The 26,782-nt window shown below is 33.6% G+C and overlaps 1 protein-coding gene across 1 annotated transcript in view; it reads left to right on the top strand.

Moving 5' to 3' along the window:
- The window catches only part of shg (DE-cadherin), a 675,856-nt gene that overhangs the window by 564,975 nt on the left and 84,099 nt on the right, over positions 1 to 26,782 (top strand). The window contains exons 2-4 of the mRNA XM_089640480.1: positions 9,070 to 9,137; positions 21,386 to 21,502; positions 25,077 to 25,202. Coding sequence (XP_089496606.1) covers positions 9,070 to 9,137; positions 21,386 to 21,502; positions 25,077 to 25,202 — 311 coding nt within the window. The remainder of the gene's footprint in view (positions 1 to 9,069; positions 9,138 to 21,385; positions 21,503 to 25,076; positions 25,203 to 26,782) is intronic.

The raw sequence follows: 26,782 nt of genomic DNA, 5'->3' as shown, positions 1-26,782 counted from the left end.
AATGCTCACAGTATTTTTTACATGTTATTTTCGCACATCCCGTTTGGCATGACTTTTTTTTGGTTCACCGGGTACACGAGCTTTTAAGTAGGATTATTTTAGTGGTGACGTATAAACCGTTAATAATATACCCTCATATTATGCCTCACGATGTTTTTCAGTAATTAGCATAAATCGTAAATGAACAAAAATCACGAATACATTATTTTCTCCAAAAAATTAGGTGTATTATTAATTTCTAACAGACAACGTTAGATATTCTATCTGTCGTAAAAATTAAACGTTACCTACTAAGTTACACATTATATCAAGAATAATAGATAAGCTATTTTAATTTGCTGAAATACATGAATTTATTTGTACGACTTATGATACTTCAAAGTTAAAAATTTTCGAGACAAACATTCTCAGGGTACGAATAGTACCTGACAATTCCTGAAAATCCCCTACTACTACTATGACGGCCTCCGTGGTTGAAGGGTAAGATTCTCGACTAGCAATCCAAAGGGTTCAAATCCCGGCGTGCGCAAGTAAAATTTTATGTGATTAATTTTCGTTATTTCACATTTTATTCATTTAAAAATAATATAAAGTATACTGCGCTATATAAACGTTATGTTATTATTATTATTGCTGTCCGTTCTAGAGTGAAAGATACTCTCAGTATTTCCCCGTGTAAGGCCACCATTCAGCGTTTGCGTTCAACGTTGCTTGAAATGACTTTAGCCGTGTTTGGTGACCAGATCTGAATAGCCAGGTACTACCCCACTTTTCTCTTCTCCATCTCCTTCCCCTCCCCACTACCTTCAGCCTCACAAAATACCCCAATTGGGGATGCCATAGTCTCACTGACTCAAGACGGTTGGGAGGAGTTGGGACTCTTTTGCGGTTTCATTTATCAAAGCCACTAATTAACCTTCATTTTTGACCTATGTTGTTTTTATTGTTTACGTGACATAGATTTTCAAGTAAATAAAATGTTAACGGAACTAAATAGGCTGTAAAGCTGACCTTGGACCCGATGATATTTATACATTAAATAATAAATAACCTTTTAACGTAAGTCTTTTCAAACAATGTCGTTTACAACAAGAACATTCACAAGGACGTACAATAAAACCAGACAAAAAGGACAAATACGCAAAACAGTAATGAAGTGATATTATAATTCGCTGCCGGAAACTACAAAGTCTATCATTGAAGAAGAAGATAATATTAATAAATCTTAACGAAACATAAAACAGTACAAGACACAGACACATAAAAAGATAACGGTCACAACTAGGAATCAAATCCAGGATCCCTTGTCTTGCCATAGTCTTCTGAACTATCTATCTTCCCCATTATGATGTTTTTTTATTAAACTGATACAGGAGCTTTAGTAATACGCTGAAACCTCCATTTAAATTTTGTTATTTATTAGAAAAGGGGAGAGAACAAAACTTTAAGCGTTAGTCCTTTATTTTTTGAATACAATAAAGCTGCGGCGTTAAAAAAGAACCACAATTTTTCCATCGTTTTAGGATGAATCCGCAGATTTATTGTGTGTTTTCTTCCTGCTACCGAACGGGTAGCGTTTTGTATTCTCTATTTTCTATTTGGGTCCTATTCATTTATTCAACCTCTCGGTTTGGGCGGCGCTGGCATTTCTCTACAGAAGAAGTAAGAGGTCGGTTTTGTGCAGCTTTTGGCCGACATGGGGACGTGAAAAGACTCCGAGATTTGTGAATCGCCAAAGTGATAAAAAAAAGATTGTTGGTAGCGCGATACTAAAGCAGACATTTCAAATAATGGATTCAAAAGCTTCCTCTGCAAGTTTCGTAAGGTTAAAAAAACGGTCAAACTTTAAGTGCATTTTACAACAAATTGTTTTGTAACACGTTTTATTTCATTTCAATTAAAATGACGCCACAAAGTGAATTTTGCAATTATTAAAGAACTGTATTATTTAGCTTGTACTTACGTAAATCAGAACACACAGAACAAAAATAAAACAATCATCTGATATAACTTAAGGCGATGAACTACGTCGTGTAATATTTTAAATAGAGCCGCTATCAATAACAACCCCAATCTAGATGGCGATAAGGTTTAAATTCCCGCTTAACACCATCCGCCTGTTTTGATTTATGCAAGAAAAAAACATGGAAAAAACGTGCCTTTTTTTATTTTGTGGATGTTCAGGCATAAATATTTAATTTTTTTTCGATCATTTTATAAATAACTTAATTTGCTACATTATACAATAAAATCATAACCGAAAATGGGTTCGTAAGTAGGAGATTTTGAACTTTAAAGCAGTTTTCATAGGCCTTATACATAATTTTTTTCTGGGCTTATAAAAAGACTTACCTAAAAAATATCGATTATTTCAAAGGCCAAGATGTATTCTCCTCGCAGTATTTAATTAAAGCATCTGAAACATTTCTAGGCGACCAAATTTTCAAACCAAAAACACATGATTTTGCATTACTACGTATGGCATCGCCTTAAGATGAATACATAAATAAATGTTACGAATGTGTACAAGTTTATGTAACCGAATGGAAATTATATTTATTACCATTTTTTATGAAATATTTTGATGTTTTAAAGTCGTATGTGATCCTAAAAACAGTTTTGATTACTGCGACTTTCTTTAACATAATATTTTCCACTTACCTAAGTATTAATTTACTGATAGTATTTATTAATAATTTCAATCGTATTATTTTAAATTTTGCTCAAGTGCGCTTTGAAAACGTTATAGTTGAAAAGTTGAAGCATCATTCAGACACTTAAGGGTTCGTCTATTACGTGAAATGGAGATAATGATACACGTTCAAGTTAGCGGTTTCTTTTTCAAGTTAACAAGTCTGTATTTTTTTAAAAAGCCACCGTAATTGCATTCTCTGGACTTCATCTTGCGGCAGTTTTATTCGAGGAAAACGACTCACTTCCCGGGCGTGTAAAGAGACCCTCGGCGGAATCACGTAACCAATAATGTAAACTGACCCCAGTCTGCGCCCCTCACACCCTCAGGAAATTGAATATTTCTGCTTCCTTACATCGCCACTGTAGTGAGTGTATGAAGAAACTACCCGCTTATGATCATGCTACCTCTGCTGATAGCTGCTACCCTGGTTATAACAAAATAATAAAAAATATATATATTGATTCACATTTGTGAATGTAAATTTTATACCATTTAATGTAATCCATCCCATCATATTTAAATGTATCCTACTTCGAATAAGAACTACCAACATTATTTTTATCATCTTAACGCATATTTTATTGGCTTCTATCTTTATGAATGATTTCAAGATTCTTCTCGAACTAAATGGAATCTAGACAGCGACTTGGATAAATATATTCTATTTTTATTTTCATAACCGAAGGAAATAAGGTCGGATTAGCTCAGTTGGTAGAGCAGCGCTCCGGCAAGGTGAAGGTCCTGAGTTCTAGTCCTAAATTCGACCGTTTCTTTTTCTGTTTCAAATTTTCGTATATTATATTCAATTCATGCACCATATCGACTTACTTGAGGAAACCAATTCTATGAGTCTGGAAACTAGGCGGAAAGCAAGCCTAGCCACTATATCTTTCAAAATTTGGAACAATTTTATTGATAGCCCATTCTTCTTGGGATGCTATGATTTATATGTACCAGACCACTACAGCCGAAGTCGATACCATGACTTATTTAGAGTACCAAAAGGCAAAACCGACGTCCTGGCAAAGCATAGCATGACGAGGGGAGTGGTGCTGTTGAACGAACTAGCAAAGAATTTGGATGTAAATGACTGTTCTTTAAACGACCTAAAACAATTATTGAAGAGTCACTTACCCAAATGCTGATATGATGTAAAATTATACTGTTTGTAAAATTGTACTGTAACTGGAACAAATGTTCTGTTGTACAATAAAAAAAAAAAATATTTCGCTTATATTATCTTCAATAATTAAATATTTAAATTTGAGGTTTTACTCGTTACGTTATTCAAAAATAAATTATTTAATAATTGAAAAAACACCCTTTGCAATAAGCTTCATCATGGCTTGAGATAAGCAAAACCCGGTTGGCTGTCATTATTGATTCAAATAAAAAGTGGTGTATTACAAAGTGTGTTTTTTTTAATTAATATATAATGTCACACCCCAAAGTGTTTGATTCCTTCGAAAAAAAAAAAAAATTTAAGTATTAGTAAATAGACTAGCTCTCCAGTTACACCCAGCTTCATTCATCCCATTTACATACACAGTAGGTAGAGAAATTGATTCAGAAAAAGAGAAAAAATTCGCTGAGAAATCAGGAAAAATCAATTTCTTTGATAAGCATACATTTTATAATTTGAAATACAAATAAAGAAAATAATCATAGCATCCGTACTAAATATTTGCCCACACCTTTTGATTTTAAATAAAATGTATTCAGTTTGTTTGAGTATTTTGGCCTCAAATCCCAAATTAAGTTTTGTATGAAAAAAGCCGTTCCTCTTAAGCTTCCAAACTTTTCCAAGCATTTTAAACTTTGGAAACTCCTCAAAACAAGCATATTCAATCAAAAATGATTTTTCGTAGCACTGAAAAATATCGCATTAATTCGCGATCGGTTCACGTAAATATATTTTTTGCTCTTTTTGATTGTCCCTATTCTTCAAGTTCGCCAAAACTTCAAAGAATCCATTAATTCGTTTTCAGTCACGTATTTGAATTATTGCTCAGTGATCCACAGTATTCAATCCAATTTCGTTTCCCAGTGGTGCTTTCGGACTACCAGATTCATATTTGGATCATCCAATGCTTTGTGCAAAATCTCTACTAGAATAGTATTATGATAGAACCCGTAGAATACACAAGATCGACATTCATAAACTATGCTGTATCGAACTAAATATATCAGATGGACTGTTTTCTGTTGAACTGTGTCAGCGTTTGCTTGATATGGGTAAAGAATTTGATTATTTTACGTAAAACACCACATTTGCATGTTACTGTCAAATCCCGGAAACAGTTAAGGTAAGTACCTCATTCCCAGAATTTTCCGAAATGGAAGTCTTTATAAGATAAGTTTAGAAAAAAGTTTGGTTAGTTAGTTAGTTTTGGTTTTTTAGTTTGTAAAATTCCAGGTTTCAGGGTTCAATTAGGGCCAATCTAGTATGTTGTTAATCAAAATACATTCGCGTATCAACTGTCAGACGCAAAAAATTTGCCTTAGTTTGATTTATTTAATAATTAATTCTATTTGATTTAATTTTTGTCCGGAGTAAGAGAGGTCTAAATATCAAATGTTGATAAATATTTTCTTTTCTTTCGGAAGAGTTATTTGAGAAATAGCAATACGCCATTACCGGGAAAAAGAAAATTTGTGATTCAATACTTTTTCATTCTTAGGAGGGTTATGGGTTCGATTTGCTCAGTAAAAATAAAACTAAACTTTTATAAAGATATTTATTTTTATGTTAAAGCGTTCTTTCTTCTGTACTGGCAAGGAGGGGAAGAAGCGATATTAGAGAGTTGTCACCCTTCGCAGGGAATTGTTTAAAACTTGAATGAAACATAAAAAATGTAAAAACAGAATTGCAACGTATATATATAAATATTACAAAATATTAATTTAGGCAGCAGCAATATTCCGATTTAATATTTTCAATCACGTAAATACCTACTTTTATTTAATAACTATTGTTGAACGTATGCACGAAATCAAATTCCCTCCACTGCGAAAATCCACGATCTAATAACGGAGAACTTGAAATTCGGCTTATCCAATTTCCTGATATTAGGTGACTTTCCTGGTTCCCTGGTGGTCTGAGCCCTCTCTGCCTCCAACTCCCCCTTAAAATCCCCAACTACCACAACTCCCCCAATCCCCCGCAAATCCACCCCTTGGCTGGACAGAAGGCGGTTGGAGTTTCCGACCGAGATCGCCATATTATGAAAGTTCCTGTTGTGCTTTTTTCGTCACAACCGTTTTTGCTTTGCGTTGCGGCTAGAAGTTATACTATCCTGCACATACAGTTTTACGTAGACGACGCAGTACGATTCCGAAAATATGGTGACCGGGTAAATCATCAAAATGATAATTTATCACATTTTTAAAAAGTTATATAAAGTCATGGAAAGTGATGAAACAAAAACTTTACTAACTGGGTTAAGTAGGTTAAGTTAGATTAGGTTTAATTTTTTTTTTCATCGTTTCTAATGACTTTATATCACTTTTTAAAGGTGTGTTGAATTGTCACTGTGTTGAGTTATCATGGAACCCGAAAATATCTACGCTTTTTATGTCATTCATATACTATTGTAAGTACTTCTGGTTTCATCTATAATGTAGCGATATTACCGTGCTAATCACCTTATGAAATATTTTTGTCATTTGACAAATATTAGTGCTTTATTAGTGTTTAAAATACTTTATTTTTGTCTCGATCGTGAGAATTTCCAAGGAAAATTAAATAATATTGCGGCCACATGAAACTTCTGACTGATGGCCTTTTTATATTGAATAACACAACAGGGCCTTTTTAATTCAGAAGCTCTCTCCTTACAAATCGTTTGTGAATCTGACAACATTATAAAGTATTACAACTTAAACTACTACTACAAAACTTTAAAAATCTGGTCAAATTATTTGTTGACTGCAGGCCTTTAACGAAAGAATTAATAGTTTTTCATTACAAATTTTCAATAAAGCACGAATTTTACAAATTAATTCTTTAAATCCTTTTTTTATAAATTTTTTCATAAGAAAAGATCAGTATCATGCAGCCGATTTATAAAGTACATTATATTAGTTTATAAATGCGGTGGTCTTAACTGCACCAATTTGTTGTGGACTGGTTCCTCTTGTAGTACTGTTTTACCTCTGGTAGAGATTTAGTGAGACTCCAAGTATTATAATGATGGATATTCAAAAAATACAGAGGGTAGGTACTCTGCACTACCACTTACTGTCGCACTACTGTCCCAAGTTAACATAATGAGCTTCCTGGTAAAAATATATGAAACTAAAGCAGATATTTCCATTCATATAAGTCGACATAATCATGCTATCTCTTTCATACATTTAGACATACGTCAATTACAATAAACAAATATCAAATTAAATTTATAGAATGTTATTCTTCGTTCAGTCTTAAACTTACGATTGAATACTGTTAGGACGGGTTGTTTCGGAGAATTTGAACAATTCATCAAATTTCAAAGTTCATTTTCAAGTTCCGTGAAAGATTTTTTAAAGATCTGTTTTTATTTCAGTTCTGTCAAGTAACTTGCCTATAATGATAAAATAACAGAACTTGAATAGGACTTTCACAGAACCCGAAAATGAACGTTGAAATTTGACGAATTGTTCAAATTCTCCGAAACAACCCCTCCTTAGAGTGCTTTAATCACAATATTATTTTTATTTGCTTGTATTAGTCAAGTTGATTTGAGTGATTTTATATGTATAAAATGTGTATGGATTGTTTCACAAGGGAAATGTCGTTAATACAAACTGCCTCAAAGTAGTCTTCTAATCCTGTTATTTCAATTCGATTCATATTGTCACAACCACTCTACAGATAATGCCTAGAATTGTGAACTACACCTATTGGAAAGAAAACTGTGTCCCCGTATTATGTACCGTAATATGGGGCGACTTTTGAATCCGGGGGTCACTTTGATTATCACGGATATCTGCATGATCGGTACTTAGAAATTATACACTTCTGTTTAAGGCGACACAATGGGGGGTTTCAAAACAATAATATTTTGTATATCGATACCTACGAATGTAAGGTATGCATATTTAAGATTAATAAAAATATTATCTTACCATAATTTTTTTTAATGTAAAACGGTTAGAAAATTTTATAAAAAACTGTAAAAATAGCGGTAAGCATCAGATTTTATTATTCTTGGCAATTAATAAGTAACTTCCCGAGGGAATCCTCTAGTAATATCTGAGATTTTAGTAATACTTTCATCAGAAATAATTTTAAAAAATCCCACGTTAATATCAATTTTCTAGGCCTTCTTTTCGAGCAACATGGATAAAATAATGCTTCGAAAATAAGTGTCAAATTACTTGACTTGTGAAGTTGTTTTTTTTAATATATTTTCAGACACATAAAAATGTGAATAAATACATTTTATAAATTACTCAACGATTATAATTGTCTACAATATAAACACATACATTTATTATTGATCACTTTAATTTATATTATACTCAACCGGTTTCGGAAAAACCTCACTTCGCCAGGAGAATATTAAAACTAACATAAAATACTAAATATTGACAGATTTATAATATATATGGTTCCATGCTAACTCAACAGTGACTATTTAACACACTTTTAAAATGTGACATAAAGTCATTAAAAACGATGAAAAAAAAATTAACCTAACCGAACCTAACAATGATAATTCATCACATCTTTAAAAAGTTATATAAAGTCAGTGATGAAACAAAAACTTTATTTACTGGGTTAAGTAGGTTAGGTTAGGTTAAAAAAAAAAATTTTTCATCGTTTCTAATGACTTTATATCACTTTTTAAAAGTGTGTTGAATTGTCACTGTGTTGAGTTATCATGGAACCGTAATAAATATGACTGTAATAAATACATATATACCTTTTTTACACAAATATTTTATAAAATATTTGTTTAGTTTCAAAGTTGAAAAGTGATCGAAGTAACTATATTTGTACCTATGACCCAAAGACTCCTAGGCTACAAAAGTGCTAAAGAAATTGATTATTTGTTCCTCAAGAAACAATTTCCATTATTAAAAAAAATGACGATCAATTTCACCACAGCGTAATATGGGCACACAGACAATCCCACAATACATTTCTATCGTTATATCTCTTCAGTGGTCGCACCATTTCACTCCATCGATATCTCTGAACGCTCTGTACTCTTTATTACCTGCGATGTGTCCGTACTTTTCTAATCAACTTGTGTGAATAATTGAATACAAGTATTGATTTTCGATTAGCTCTCCTATTGCAGGGGCTCTAGAGGTGTGTGTGTATTCGTTCTGCCCGTGTGTGTATTGTCACCTATATACTCTAATGACTCTTTGTGTTCTTGCAGACGACCTGAGATGGCAGCATCATCCGAGATTGCGGCATTCAAGATCGCATCTAGATTTCCTGCCTAATGTAAGTAGTAAAACACCCAAATTACGTGATATACGAGTAAACTATTTTTATTCTGAATTAATTTTAATTTTCTTTGCTTTTTTATTTAATTTTTTTTTTACCCGCTTTTAGATTTTGAAAAGAATATTTATTTTATAAGTTAAGTGTTTGATCAGATGATAGGAAAAAAAACAATCATTTTCCTTTTCCATTTTTCATAAAAATCGTGTTTTTAGAAAAACATTAAAAAATATAATGAAATGAAAACATGTACAATATAAACAACAAAAAGAGTTGTAATATGCGCTATTCATTTGGATGGTTTGTTTGAAATGAAAGGAAAGAATTGAACACTAGCTGCCATAAAAAAAAACAACCTCAAAAAAGTTTCGAAAATTGTATAACGTTTGACAATTTTTTTTTAAAACTTGAGCATTTTAAAAAAACAAATTATCTACACAATAGTAATTTTATTTAAAACAATATGCGGTTTGCATTGTGATATTTTGAATACAAACAAATTCGTAGAAGGTACAAGGTAGGTGGTAGAAAAAAAGTCTTTGATAGCAACCGAGAGTTCAGTGTTTTTACTTTTGAGGTTATAAGCTATGTTATACTTCCTGCTGCTTCTTGAATCAGCAATGTTCGGACAGCGTTGTGTTGATCATCGGGGCAGGTGTGACACTAATGGTTTTAACCATGTCTGTAAATGCGTTTTGCGATTCGGTCAGAGCGAGCTCAATTCAACGTTTTCGAGTCAAGTCACATGTTGTGAGACATCTCTGGGCAAAATCACTCAATTTTGTTTTGAGCCTTCGTGAGGTCAAGGGGGTAGCAGTACCCACTGAAAACGTGGTTGGATACACACAGATAGGTTGCTGCCCTTTGATTTCATCTTTTTTAGCATTGTTCTTCCCATTGCTGGGGTATAAGTTACAGATAAGGGTTTCCTTCCTACCCTTACCAGAGGTTCCTGGTTTGTGTCAGGACCTGTCATTTAAAACCTTGTCATCTTCTCACATTTTTGCTGCAATCTTCCCAGTGACCTTTTTCCTTCTAGAGTTTAGTTAAGCATGTATTTTACAACAGATTTCTATTCCCCTGTATCGTATGCCTGTCTGAGTTCAAGTCTAAATTCATTTAACACGTACGCTAAAAAAACATCTTTTATAATGGCAAAATTTGAGGTTTTTACTAAATTTTCACAACATCCCAAATGAAATGAATTGCACAAAATTGGCTTCTAAGCCCTCATTACTTATTCGTATCAGGTACCGCATCTATAGGAATGGAATAAATTATCTTAACTGTGCGAATTTGCATCTTTTATGGTATTTCTTGGATTCATTCTAAAATTTATACGAAAGATAGAACTTCTTATCATCCCGATGAATTATTAAGATTTATCAGCTTTTATAATCACCCTCAAATACTTTAATTTTTATTTTACACTTACTCACAAAATATTTGAAAATGAACCCTTTGTAATAATAATGAAAGCAATTCATAGACTTGTAACGGAATAACTTGTGATTTCCAACTATAAATAAGGTTTTTTTATATTGATTTTTAGTTTTTCGTCTTTTAACTATGTTTTCTAGTCCCAATCTTCTCAAATAAGCCTTATATCCTTACGGATTCTTTTTTTCACCAACAGAAAAAATCGCTGTGGTTTTCCATTGCACTGAATAGGTTAATACGCTTTTTAAAATTTAATTTAATTTACTTATTTATTGAACACCCGTAGGTCTTTTATAGACATCATATGAGTTGAATAAAACATAATATGACATATTAATGCCAAAATAAAATATAACTATATATCAAAAGTATCATTAGGTACAATAAATTCATTTCAGGTTACTTTGTAGTTACATTATTAAAGAAATTAAATAAAGGAGAACAATTAGTTAACATTTTTATTTATTTATCTTTGTACTCCCGTGATATATATATATATTACATATTTTATAACAATATATTCATAAACTTAAACGAGATTTTTTTTCATTCTATCAAACATCGAACAACTTGCACATCCAGAGTTAAACCATGTCATTAAATAAATCAGGTCTATTTGAAGGCACAAAACGTATTAAAGCCAACTTATAATGCAACATCGTTGAAAGAAATATATCTACAACATCGGAGTATATGTTTCCCTAATTTTGGATTCGTGTCGTAGGCGCGTAATACTGCGACGTTTTTCGATATAATTCTTCGTTTCGGTAATTTGAATAAATTTAATGAGTAAAGTACTTAGCCTAGGTGGTAAGTTTGACATTCTCTAAGAATACCTACTCCAAAATTTACATATCTTAAGCATTTATTTTGGATTCTTTAAATGCAGTGTAAATGAATTTGGAGACAAAACTGTGGAATTATACTCGATATGACACCTTACTAGTGACCAGAGATGTGCAAAATGGGTACCCAAAACCATTTGAAATGCAAAATGGAAATGGGACAAAACTTTTCCATTTGAAAATGCAAAATGCAAAATGGTTTTTAGAAAAGCATTTTATTTATTTATTTATTTATTTATTTATTTTATTAATACAAGACTTAGAAGGGTACATATGGTTTTTGTGATATTTCACCCTCCATGCTAGGGATGACCCTGTGTTATGGAGGGTGAATTTTACAGTTTTTGAGAGAATAACATTAATTAAACAAGTAAGTATACATAGAAGATCTACAATCGTAATGGTTATTAAATGCAATGAAAGTATCAGATTTATTTGTTTGATTATAACTATGTAGATAATTATAATGGTGGAATGGATTACATGTATAATCAGAGTTACGCAAGTAAGGAACGTAAGCGTTGGTGTTGAGGGTAAGTGGTGTAGGATATGACTTGTGGTTATGAGCACTGATGTGTGAGGGGTTAGTTTCACTTGAGGTTATTGCTATGATGTTTTTGTGTTTATGGATGAACCTGGTAAAATGATAGGAATTATTTGAGTGCAAAAGAGTGAAAGTGGTGCCATAGGTGTTTAAAGATGATAATGGTAGTGAGAATTTTTTACAGTATCTATACATAGTTCTGTCATAACAGAGTTCAATGACATTTTTATTGGTGTAGGTGGTGACTTTCTGGTACTTAGATAATAATATTTTGGTATTGCAGGGTAATAAGCAATGTTTACATAAAGACTGTTATAATACAAAGATAAAATCATTAAGTAATATTTAGAGAGAAAGCAAGAATTGTGGCTATAGTATGCTGTTTTTTTTTTTAAATATTTATAGATAATGAGAGTGGTGTGATTGAAGAGGATTACGATGTTGGCAAGACTAGGAAAAAAATAAGCCTGGATAATTTGGATTTAGTAAGTTACAGTTACGTGTAATGATAGTAATGCTATTGTTAATTAAAATATGTTTTTAGTGGTTAAAGAGGTATAGAGTGGCGGTACTTGGAAATGTGTACATGATGACATTAAATATAGGCATATCGTGTATCGTTAGTCATATAAGTTGACGTTTCACTCGTTCAATATCTCCTTCATTGTGTATTGATATTATGTTCGAGTCGTCAGTCTGCCTAAGTAAGATACGGCCAGATTTTACCCATGTGTATTTGAATTGATGATCTTTAGCAAATTTTTTTGTCTGGGCCAGTAGAAATTTGCCTTTTGGAGTTATGTGTTCCGAGATGTAGATTCTATTTCTTTCCTGCGAGAATCCAAGATCTACTGTGTTAAGCTTGTTAAGATTGCTATTAGTAGATTTTATATATGATTTAATCTTGTCTAAAAAGGTGTCTCGTGCTTGGGTGTTATTAAATGTCGCTATAATGGATCTCGTGGTTTTTTCGGATGTTTTTTGTCCCAGCCTGCAGATTTTTATGATTTCGGTATTCAGAGGAGAAGAGGTGTTATTGTGGTTAATAATTTTTGATATTTTCTTCATTAATTCCATGTTGTTTTCAGCGGTTGTCTCGGGAACGCCTCTTATATCGATGTTACAGAGAAGGCTTTGATACTCCAGTCGATCAATTTTTTCATCTTGTTTGGAGATTATGTTTTGTAAGACAGCATACTGATTTTTTAATTCGATTGCTTCAGAGTTGATTTTGACATTTGATTTTTCGACAGTATCCAGACGGTTCTTCATTTCTTGTTGTTGGTCAGCAACAAATTGAATAGATTTTATGATTTCGTCGTTCTGTTGGACGATTGCTTCATATTTATTTAGAAAAAAATCGAATTTTTGCTCTACAAGATTCATTATTTCATTTTTTAATGTTTGAATTTCCGATGTGAATATTTCTGTAGTTAAGATGGTGCGATGAGCGCCATCTGTGTTTGTGGGTATGATACTTTCTGTGTTATTGGGCAGAGCATTTTCCAGTTTCTGTGGTTGGATTATCTGTTTTGGTTGTTTGGCAATAGATGGCAGGTCTTCGTTTTTTGTTGTTTTGTTTGGGAATTTTGGGTTTTTTGTGTTTTTTATGCAGGTTTTACATTTCCACTGGGAGTTTCTTGCAGTGCGGCGAGGTGTTTCATAGAAATCAGCACAAGCAATGTGGAAGATGCCTTCGCAGATGCAGCATGAAGTGCAGTCTGAGGGGTTATCGATGTTTATTCCACAGGTAGAGCACTTAGTATTCATGGTTAATGTTTTGATTCAGGCTTTGAATAAGAGAGAATCCACTAAAGTTTTTAACTGAATAATGAGGAGCACCACTGAGTTATTTTCACTTTTTGATTTGTAGTGATAGCCGAAACGTTTTGATCAAGTGACAGTTGTAGAGGTGTTATGATGAGGTTTATGCACTAAAAAATCCACTTCTTGAGATAAAAAATATGCTGGTTTGTCGCGCAATATCCAGTTTAGGCTAGTTAGGCACTTTTGATTTAGTTCACTGTCTTTTTTAATGTTTATTTTTGATTATTTTGATGCGGGCATAGAGATGCGTCAATACTATACTAGGATGTAGGTAATTGAATGCAAAATACCTATTTTCAAAATGCATTGAAAATGAAAAATGGTTTCTCAGGTCAAACAATTAAAATAATTATAGAATTTTGAAACAATTTTGTCATTTAACAATGTAGAACATATTGATACATGATGATGGTGGTGAATCCAAAAACACCACGACAACAGATTATGAAACCACAAAACATTTGCGCGGGACTAATGTTGCCAGCGTAAAAACATAGAAACTGCTATCTAACATTTAATATTACAGCGTCATGGCCATGTTCAGTATTTGAATCAGTATTTTTTGTAATGGTATCACTCAATTGTCAGGGCTCCTACCAGGGAGCAACTTGACAAATGTAAATTATCTCTCATAGCGAGGTTGAGGACCGACTGATATTTGGGGCTTATGAAAAAAAGATGAGTGGAGAAAGTAGGAAGAATGTTTCAAAAAGCATTTAAAATGGAAAATGCATTGAGAAAAGCATTTAAAATGCAAAATGCAAAATGGAAAATACCCATTTTGCATTTTGCATTTCCATTTGAAATGGATTTATTTGAAATAAAGCACATCTCTGCTAGTGACATATACATTGTGCTGATAGTGTTGATATTATGAAAGTCATTAGATACTCTTAAAATAAATTTATACATCTGTTTATTTATATCAATATAAATAAAAATATTAATGTTCGTTTGTTCAAAATTTAAAATCTACGAAAGTTCTTCGCCGATTGCTTTGAAATTTTGACACAACGTTACATTCGAATACGCGCCTGTTTTTGTGTACTATTATATTATGTTAAGTGTCACCTTGACAGGTAAAAACGTGTAAAAGACGTAAAAGCAACACGTGCTTTTGTTTCTCAATTTGCACAGAGAGACTAAGCCTCAAAAACGCGTGGCGGGATATGGCTAGTGCTTTATAATATTTAGTTTCCTGTCAAACTATATACCCAAGTCATTGATTTCCGAGACAGAAACTAACAAAATATTACTAATAACAGTAAATATTACTAATATAAGTAACAATCAAAAATGATTGCATTCATTATTCGATAAAACCTCATCATTTGACATTTGTTTATGTTGAGTTTATTTAATGTTGTATGAGTTATATTAGGTCTTCGTTATAAAACTCGCAAAACTGTAAAAAAACAGTTTGTTAGCAGATTAATTTAACATTATATCCTTGCGAGTAATGTTATATGTCTCTTAGAAAATATACACAATTACATCGCCACACCTGCTCGACTAATGTATACTATACTGCAGACAGTAAGCAATGCATCGACCTGACACGCATTGAGTGAAATGTAATGAGATTTGCTATTTATTCCGGAGCGGATAGCTTCTGACCCAGTTTCATGCATTCCTCGTATTTATTTCTCTTCGTATAAAATCACAAATGAATTTCGAAAAGGTCAGAATATTAAACTCGAATTTAGGTATGTTTTTTATTTGAAACCATTAGGGACGTTTAGATGGTTTGGGCATGTAAGAGCGAATGAGCGAAGAAAGTAAATCTAAGGAGAATATATGATGCAAATGGTAGCAGAAGTCGGGAACGCCCGAGAAAGACATGGGACAATCAAGTGAATCATATACTCGAGTCGGTCCATGTCAAGAGTCAGAATAATAGAAGAGGATGTATGAGACGATATGTGAATTTGAATGAGGCAACAAGTGTGTGCAAAATACCGAGTTTGGCGTTCCGTTTTCTGCCTACCCCTGCGGGGAAACGGCGTGATGGTTAGTTAGTTTATAAAATCCCAGTGTATCTTTATATGCAGCTAAAGCGTTTGTCACGCGATGATGTTCAAATTTAAGGTAAATACGTTTTGTTTCACTTACGACCTTTGCTCTTTCAGTTACCATTTTATTTTTGCATCAACACTTTATAATAATTATGCATACCTTTCAATAGTTATTGGAAAATTTACCCCAACCATGATAAAAATAACAGAGATCAAAATCACACAGTGTTCTCTCATAACATCAGCGAAAAAAAATCTAGTGTTCTGTTTGATTTTTATTCAAAAACACCCTACCAAAAAGATATAAATACCTATATAAGATTATACCTTATACCGCAAAGCTTCAATCTCGTCTATGTTGTTGGATATATCCACGCCTGGCGTTTATACAAAATTATCCAATATTCGCACAATCTGAAATATGAAATGTCCCCAACACACTTCCAGCTAATGTCAATCACGCCGAGGCCTTCAACGCCGATGAATACACCTTTGTTCCGAGATGTTACCAAATTACCGGCTCAGACTTTATAATGCGAATTCTGATGTGGCATGTGTATGTGTTCAAGAGTCGCGGGCACATTTACAAAGTACGCAATACGCAACTATACTTGCTGATACGCAGACCCTTGACTTTACGTGAATTCACGTGTGGGTGTCTACTTTGCGAAGAGTACCTACGTAATGAAATTTCGTAACTTTGGTGATGAAATTCTACTTCGGTATCAAAATCAAAATCTGTCTATTGTCTGTAAAAATTTATGGCGTTTCACCTCATTCTGCGAAACTTCAGGAATGAAAATTGCGTATGTCTTCTGCAAAGTTTTTTTCCCTGAAATGGTATTGTTTTTTCATACTGCCAACCTAGAAAAGCACACAAAAGAAAATCATTAGAATACACGTGCTGAATAAAATAAATAAAAAAGGACCAAGGAAAATTAAGGACAGGTTATTTTACAGAATTCATCAAATTTCAAAGTTAACTACCAGTTGCTTCACGTAGCTGAAATAATAACAGAACTTTCATATAAGTGGAAAAGTAACTTCAAAATTTTATGAATTGTTCAAATTCAGTGAAACAACTGGCTGGGTGGGAAAAGGATGGGTTGTTTCACAGAATTTGAACAATTCATCAAATTTCAATGATGATTTTGAAGTTCTATCTAAGTTCTGTTATTATAACATTATTGGCCAGTTGTTTCACAAAACCGAAATAATAACAGAACTTGAATAAAACCTGTACAGAACTTGAAAATCAACATTGAATTTTTATGAATTCAATGTTGATTATTTAATTTTTAAATCCTAATAAAGAGAAAAGGTACAGTAAATAGTAGCTTAAGTTTCTTATTTTTATACAGCTTTAAAATTTGATGTCAACATTTAAAATGATTAATGATTCATACTAGATTAAGATTTTTTTGCCATATTTTACATTATGTAGTCAGGCCCTTTTCGGTACATATGGTTATGTGTATTAGGAGGTTTTGAGGACTTATGTTTATACTGTGAATGTTCTGCTTGAAATATGTCCGGATATTACCATATTCGTAAAATATGAAACGCCATAATAATATACTGGTAGCTAGTCATATTTTATTTGGCTGTAAATTCGGTTCCAATTATTTTTTTAAATCACTTCATGGCAGCAATTTACACTATATTCAAATTTATTTTTCAATTTTCCAATTACGTTTTGCATATTTCGAAATCTTCTGGGTCCTATAAATTTCAATGAGACAGTTCAACCGGAGAACTGTGTTAAGTTTTTCCAAGCTTTTGAAGTTTTAACTCATACTGAAAATTTGAACAATGCGTGACAGAATTTTCATTTTGTCTGTAGCGGTATGCATGTCTGCTTAATTCATTTTTTGTTTTGAAGCATAATTTATTTTTGTGCCATATTAGTAACAACTATAAACGGCTGAACTCAGTATAGGTCCTCGTAAATTTTGCCCTTTTGCACGTTACAACATCAATGATAATCACTATAAAATTTAACTTATCTTATGCAAAATTTCGCCAAATTGACAAATCTGTTATCCAATCGTACAATTCCAATGTGCAAAATATTGGCGAATTATTCCATTTCGACAATTTTTTGTCCAATCTTATAATAAATACTTTCAATATGTAAAGTCTTCAAATATGTTCATTTTGCACGTGGAGCGTGTGTACAACAGACCTTAGCAATGTCATTCTTACAAATCAGCTATGTGAAGCATGAACGGCAAGCATTATAGAAATAATACTATTAGATATGTTGGTAAATCTTTCATCACCACACATGTTTTGAGATATACACTGCCAAAAATATTATCGTTATTAACTTTCTGGTTATTATTTGTTATGCCGTGTTGCGCTTCCAGGAGGAAAGCAAGATCTTTAACCAGTTTTTCAGACAGCGTTACTCACGTTATTAGGACAGATGTTGTAAGATTATTGTGTATCAGTTTTATACACAGTCTTGGCTTCAAATCGAAAAACATAAATATATTTGAGATATTGAAAGAAGAGTAAATGCAGGTAACTCCATTAATGGAGGACTGAACGCAGTTGGCGCTAACAAAAAATTGTCCAAAGAAGCGAAGTTAGCAGTCCACAATGGAGTGCTGGTACCTACCCTGATGTATGGAAGTGAGGCATGGAACTGGCAAAGAAAGGATGAAAGTAGATTGAATGCTGTTGAAATGAGATCCCTGAGGCGTATGTGTGGTAAAACCATGTATGATCGTGTGAGGAATGTGGATATCCGCAAAGAGTGCAAGGCTGATGTAAGCGTAATGAGTAAGATCAAGAAAGGGACGCTTAGATGGTTTGGGCATGTAGAGCGAATGAGCGAAGAAAGGAGTGTAAGGAGAATATACGATGCAAATGTGAATGGTAGCAGAAGTCGGGGACGCCCGAGGAAGACATGGCACGACCAAGTGAATCAGATACTTGAGTCGGGCCATGTCAAGAGTCAGAACAATAGAAGAGTATGTATGAGACGATGTATGAATGTGAATGAGGCAAGGAGTGTGTGCCAAGACCGAGTTGTTTGGCGGTCCGTCCTCTCTGCCTACCCCTGCGGGGAAACGGCGTGATGGTTAGTTAGTTAGTTAGTTAGTTACACGTCACCACAATTTATAAATCTGCCTTGACGATGGCAAAATCCTTCGCAAATGAAGAAGTAACTAATTTCTAAAATTCACTTATTATTTTCTTATTTCTGCCTTAATTTCAAACCCATATTATTTTTACGATTCACCGATGTTTACAACATATCATTTAAATATTTCTTCATTTCATTATTTTGGGGAAGAATTGAAAACAAAATAATAATTAATGGGTAGCCTTTAAGGCAAGACTACCGTTTGGTTTCTGAAACGTTAACCAATTATAAATTTCGGGAGAATCTTGATAGCAGAATGACTAAAGTTATGCAAACTTCAGGCTTGATACCTCCAAGTGGTGGCTGCTGATACAATATACGTATACATACATACATAAAGGCTGTTGTCTCTCGTTTGTTCCGAGTTCTGATGTAATGTATAATACTATACTCCATCATTTATAGGAGACAATCTGACACTAACTTAGTCAACTTTACAGTGAAAATGAACTGTATTACGTTGGGTATGACTCTATGAATAGTTTTATAAATTCATACCAAATGCTTGAAAATCATTAATATGTCACTTTGATGCTTTCGATAGGTGTCTTGTTTGTCGTATTTGAGTTATTTTCATAAAAAGCTCCTTTGGCAACAAATTAACAACAATTCGGATAACTTTACAGCGAAAATAAACCGTATACTTTTAAAAGTGGCTATAAATTTGTGATTATAATAATGATATTTGGATGATTTGGATAACGCCGTTTTTATGAAAAATCGCCTCAATGGCGCCTTACGAATAGATATAATATATTTCTACAATGATCTATCCCAAGGCTGCCCAACCCCAGGCCCGCGGGCCACAATGTGGCCCGCGAACGAATTATAAGTGGCCCGCGTGAACCATTTTCAAAAAACCCGCCAATTTGAAAAAGTGTCGCGCGCCCGCGGTAAAAACAAAAATACACCGGCTTTTGATATAATATCTTTCGCGTCCGAAATGGAATCTTGTAGCCACCCCCCCCCCATGGAATTCGAAACATTGTTGTGGGATGTTTTTGGGTGCGCGGAATTTTTTTTCTCAGCGAAGTTCCGTAACAACCCCCCCCCCATGGATTTCAAATATTTTGTGGGGAGCACTTATTTTGATTTTTTTTTTTGTGGGGAATTATGTTTTAGAGAAATTCTCTAACCCCCCCCCCCCCCATGGAAATTGGAACCGTCAGGTATTCAGTGGCCCGCCAGTGATTCAAAATCGTCAATTTGGCCCAACTGTTAAAAAGGTTGGGCAGCCTTGATCTATCCTATTACTAAGCATGGACTAGACAGACTATTGTCATAGACATATATTACAATTTATTTACATTCTCTACAGGCAGATAATATAGATGCTGGACCATACTTACCTGAGAAGTCATGTTATAAGTGTAGTTGTGGGCTTGGTTAGGAATTAGTGAAGAGTTGGTAGGGGAGGGGATGGAAGGAACGGTAAAGGGGAACGTGTCTAAGATGGGCTAAGACTTGTAAGATAATATTCTTTTGTTCATTGATAATGGACTCATTATTATTAAGAGATTTCTTTATTTCTAACTATCAGCCACTCCATTTTCACAGTAGATTAATAACACATGCGACTAGTTCCATTTTGTTTAAAAATTACGGCGATTGGTCGCCTGTGACTGACCGTTTCAATTTTTGTTACCCGCCGCGTGCGATCTGTCGCCGCGTGGCAAAAGTCGAAAGAAATTCAACTTTGGGGTTTGCGTTTTCATTTACGTGCGCCTGTCGGAACAACTATTTAAATGGTCAATTTTTGCCGTACATCGAAAATCGACTAGTGTGAAAAAAACTTCAAAATTAGTTTTTTTTTTCAAATTTAAACAAAAAACGGTATTTTACTTAATCGCATCAATTTTAAAGTTGGAGCGTAACTGCTAAAAGCTAATTTATGAAAAGGTTCTGTTGTACTTTGCAGGTGGAATTGCGGCTTTTATAGCCCTAGTGACATTTCAAGCCTTCTCGAGGGAGACGTCTTGGAAAATATTGCCATTATTTTGCACGCACTTCACACTTTATTTTCTCACATTTTGTTAAAAGTTCACACCATTTCAGCGGCGCTACCCACTGACATTTAAACCATTACATAATTAATTATCGTGCCTAATTGAAATTATGAATCTTTCGTTTGACCTTTTCACTACCGCCTTGTCTCCGAACTCTGATATCAAAGTTGTCAATTTTTGAATTGCTTCGACAACTTGTCAGCTCATTAAAGCTAGCAAAAATGTCAATGCCTCGATGATTTATTCGTTCCTTCGGGATATATTAACCTAAATAAATATACATTTTGCCAAACTTTAATAAGGATGTCAATTTACCAATCGTTAAACATTTTAATTATATTATACATCATTCATAACCCTGATTATTTTGTATATTTAGACATTGTACTAATTTCATGTTTTTTTCTGTTGTTTCAGAATGTCAGTTCCTCAAAATTCTCCGTGAAGAACAATCACAAACCGAGTTTTGTTAATTGTTCAATGTACCACCCTTCAGTGAAGGAAGACTCAAAAATAGGAACATACGTATTATCTGTAAGTATCTACAACATTTTTTATAATATTCTCTTTTTATAACCATCAATGAATCAATCGCAAAACATGAACGGCTACCTGCCTTGACAAATGGGTATGAGCTTCGATTCTAGGGCAATTCCCTTAAAATTTTAACGTTTGTGTTAAGGATATAGGTAATTCAAATGGCACATACACTTACGTGTTATACTTAATCCGCAAAGGTAAGACAGGTGAACGAAGCCTGTGAAGGATCCATCTTTCCTTTTATCAGTGGATCGAGGATGGTTGCTATATAATACTTGTTTATATGTATGGCTTGTCCCATGCGATAATCGATCTCTCGGTACTTTGAACAAGATATAGTCGAATAAGGCTTTGCACTTCGCCGAATATAGTGAAGCTTTTAAAGCTGTGGATAGAACCCAGTGAAACCGAAGAAGTGAGGAACTCTGTGTTTTCAGGAATACTGCTGCAGATATTGCAGAGAGGGTTTTTAATATTATGTAAAGTTTAATGTATCGCTTCCTTTACCAAATGCCATGTTTATTAATATTAATGTACGGAGTGAAGTAAATAATATTGCGTATTGCTAATCTCTTAATTCCAAGAGAAAGTATGTCTTATCTTGCTTGTTTATTATTGATGGGTGACAGTGACCATTCTTCTATAATTAACGGGCCGTTTGCAAATCGACGATTACACATGAAATTTTACATTAATGTGGATAAAAATTAAAAAAAAAAATTATTAATGCCCATATTTACTTATTCAGTCGAAAATATTTGCCTGAAGGAATAATAAATATCAATATATAGAAATATAAAATTGGGTCCAAGCAAAATCGAACCAGTTGGATTTTATAAATATTAAATAAAGAATTTAAAATTAAAAAAAAAAAAAACGTGATAAAAATTTTTCACTTAAATTACACTGTTTTTAAAATTCAAATATTCAAAATTGGATGATCACATTACCATAACATGTCCATTCAGTGTTACAAGTTGCTTGACATACATACGATCTGTCTCTGGGACCGCCGTTTTTGTGCAAATTCACTTAACTATTTATGGAGATAATGTACAGTACAATACTTACCTGGTAGGTCACTTGAGATTAACACTTAATTGACATTATCTAATCATAATTGACAATGGGTACGACAGCTTAAAAAGGTAAGTTTTTAGTTTAGACCTGAATTATGTTGGACTTGTTATGTACTTGTTATATTTATGAATTATGTATACTTGTTATATCTTAGTTCCGGAGGGAGTTTATTCCAAACCTTCGGCCCAGATACTCCGAAAGCGCGTTCACCATACTTAGTATTTGGCTTGCGCATAGGTTCTATCAGTCTGCCTACAGCTGATGATGTTGCTGATCTAAGAGTTGACTGCCTCAGACCAGTGTTTTCCGGGACGCATAGTTCATAGATGTAGGGTGGGGCCATTTCATTGATGAATTTAAACACCATCCAGCACAGTTTGTACTGGATTCTTTCAGGGCACTTGAGCCAGTGAAGATTACGAAGGTGTTCTGAAATGTGCGAATATTTTGAAACCCCGGTTATGAGCCGTGCTGCTGCATTAAACACTGATTGAAGTTTATCATTTTGATATTTTGGGAAGCCTGGAAGGAATGTAATTTTGGCCTTTCGACTGGGAATGTCGTAAATAAGTAACATTGATAAATAAATAAATATTCCTGTTCCTTGTGTAAATAATAACAAGCCATTAAATTGCCTCAAGAGGATTGATTCCTATTGATTAGGCATGTTATTTGATGTGAGGCAAACATCACAAACGTGACTCGGCAATCTACTCACTAAAATGATTTCGTCAACCTCCTCCACGCGAGTAATTTGGCTTTTCCCGATATTTAAATTTGTTTTATAAATGGCCGTAATGAAATGCCTAAAACATTACATCAATCATGAACTTTCCCTGCTTCGCTTGATTAAAAAACATTTCCATAACACTGATGTGTTTTAGATTTTATTACTATTTTCATTTGCCTAATGAGGTCCCCGAGTCGATTTGTTATAGTTTTAGTCAGTCGAGTGAATAAATTAGATGTGAACACAATTGTGATTTTACCGTTTTTAGTAATTTTCCGTGCAAATTCCCTTTCTTTTTTAACACGTTTTGTTTATTTATTACAATTAATAAGCTCTGTTGCAAAACGGTAATAGTTTCAGTCGTTGGCCACGGAATCGCCGGTTCAAAGTTGTGGTAATTACATAAAACAGCTTTTTTAATCTTTGATTCCTATTTTCAGCTCCCATCCTTAAAAAAATACAAGACGCCTTGTTATATATTTTGAATGTTAAGTACGAAAAAAAGATTTCATGAAGTGTTTGAAAACTGTGGTGTACTGTTATTTTCCTTCTTATTTGCAATACAGTATTCTCCAATACAATTGATGATCTTGAGATTTCAATAATACTTCGGTTTGTCTGAGATTATGAAACTGGACTCACGTCCTTTCTGTAGGATGCTCTAAGTTATTCTGATGCATGAGGATTGCTTACTCAAGATGATCGCCTGTTGATCAACTTGAAACTACACACTCTAACGACATCTGTTGAGCGTCATTGAAACTACATATATATTTAGGACTACTACAAAAACCCTGGGTGGAGCCGGGAAGTAATGCCTACTTCTTTATCTTTTGTGTCCTCTCCCAGCGCTCTCATCGGGGCAGGCTGTGCAACACGGAATACTATTGATGTATGTTTCAAAGCTGTGATTGCTACGTGTCCTCTACTAATGCCTCCTTTCAAATGGTGATTGTATAAGCAGTAAAAAAAATCGCTAGGTACCTACATTCTAAATCACCCCCTTATTTTTAACCAAAATCATGTGAATGTTAAAGAAGTCGTATAATGCCTTCGAAGAGTTTCCCCGCATGTTGGTTTGCTTCATGAACGGTGAATAATGAGGGCAGTTGTAAAAAAATACGGCTTTCGAGCCGTTAGACAATTCGATACATTTAGGAGCAAATGCTCGAACACCTACGAGGAAGGTAACAGTATAAGTACTCAATCCGTTGCCGAACGCGGCGTTAGCAGGCCCCAAATCCGTTACCGACTCGCGTTATATCGTTATTTCGGGTGAACGAGAACGGAGCCATTTATAACGAAATATTTCGGGCGTAGCACATCGCTTTATTTGCGTTGCATTGTTGTATAACGCTTTATTGACCTTTTATTTTTATTTTTACTGTTTTTAGAAACATATATTCGATGATGAATAAGTAACTATATCTGACAATCCTTTTATTATTTATTTTTTTATGATATCTCACAACTATTTGTCAAATATTGTCTGCATGAAATGGAGTTGAAAAAAGTTGTGGAATACCTGATTTTCAGATCTGATTACTAAACATAACTAAGGCCACTTCAAGCGACGTTATAGTCTCTCTCCTGGGCGATACTGAGAGTAAAAGAGGTGCAAATGAACTATAGATCTTGTATATTGCCATGTTCCTGCTGTCTGAACCCAGTGGAACTATGAAATTCCGAGATTTGGGAATTTATTTGAGTGTAATGTATGTATTTTGTTCAATATCTTAATGAATTTTTTTATTTCAGGTAAAAGCAGTAGACCCAGATCCACCGGAGAACGGCGGAACTGTTCGGTATCAGTTTGTGTCCACTTCCGGCGAGAAACACAAGTTTACGCTCGACTCACAGACCGGATACATCACTACCGCATACGTAAGTAAAAAAAACATATCTGCACGTTTCAATGGTTCTGTAATAACAAAACATCTTATAGATTCATGAACATACTTAGTCGGTCGACTACCCGAGGAATAGCTAGTCTTTCCTTTTTAATATTTAGTAGAATAATATAATTTGTATAAATTTCCCCACTCCATACCAATTTAATCAGCCAGCACATAAACCAAATACAAACAGATAGCAAAGCATCTCACTTCCTCATTGCTATTTTCATTAAGACGGCAAATTAGATTTCCTCTTTAATGGCGGCCTATAAAAATGACACAACATCCAGCTGATCTTGGAGATCAGAAGGAATATAGCCAACGAATACCTCTTAGCCAAAAATATCAAGTATTGGAAAGACGGAAGTAGACCTATAAATACCCGACATTTAGGGCAATGCACAATTGATTGATTGGTAAAAAATATGTTTCTCTAATAGTTCCAAAGAACACCACACAAGATTTAATAGGTAATTCTCTAATACAATCCCATCGTAAATATCTATTATTTTATGATATTTTTGTAGTATAAACTATTAGAAGGTAAAACATATTCCTTCTTCTCAGGTGTCAGAAGAACTTTAACGTGTTATGATTTCACATTTGCAACTTTTAAGATTTATGCAAATAAGTTTCATAGTTAAAATTCCTAATGTCTGAAACGTGAACGTAATAAATTTGACGTTAGCCAGGAAGCTTTGTGAAGTAAATAATTCCGACAAGCATGAAAAGTAGGAACGTTTTCTTGGCGGCTGAGTATTTTGAGCCCTGTGGGTATAAATACATTTCAATCGAAATCAAAATAAATTAACTTTCCTTTTTATATCTTTAGTTTCTGGTCGTAGATATTTATTTAATTTGAATTAGAATCGTCTTCAAGAATGACATCCTCCATTATCCTGAAACCGCTTTGAACTAAAGTACCTATGGTGTATTTGTGGTTCACAAAATCTATGTCAATTATATTTCTACCAAATATTTATTTCTAAATAAATGTATCAGATGTTATGAAAGAATTTTTTATTTATTTTAATTTTCGTCTCTCTTATATTATATATCTTTATTAGCTACTATTTCCTGTTTACTAATGAGTTTCTGTTTACCTTATTTTAAATATTTTTCTAGAACGAAAAGTTATTAAATAGTTCTTCTAAGGTTTTTCCCGATGTCCCGAATATACAATATTTCCTTAATACAGCGTTATATTTCCCGATGTCCCGAATATACAACATTTCCTTAATACAGCGTTATATTTCCTGATGTCCCGAATATACAACATTTCCTTAATACAGCGTTATATTTCCCGATGTCCCGAATATACAATATTTCCTTACTACAGCGTTATATTTATAACAGTAAAATGGACATTCCATAGTTTTGCATGTACTTATCCTTATCCTTAACTAAAATGACGTTGCGATTTAAAAATGGCTGCGTTGGGCTACGTATAAAACCTACAATGAAAATAAGTTCAACTTTTAACGCCAAAGTTCCGAGATATTGGTGATTTGAACTTTTTGTTAATAAGCTAAGCTTCTGGAAAATGTTTCTTTTTAAAATCGATAATTG

This window comes from Hesperophylax consimilis, chromosome 15 (assembly GCF_061612785.1).
Source record: "Hesperophylax consimilis isolate HC1 chromosome 15, BYU_Hcon_1.0, whole genome shotgun sequence".
Lineage (NCBI taxonomy): Eukaryota > Metazoa > Arthropoda > Insecta > Trichoptera > Limnephilidae > Hesperophylax > Hesperophylax consimilis.
The sequence above is the reverse complement of the archived record's forward strand: the minus strand, read 5'-3'. Positions and strand labels throughout refer to the sequence as shown.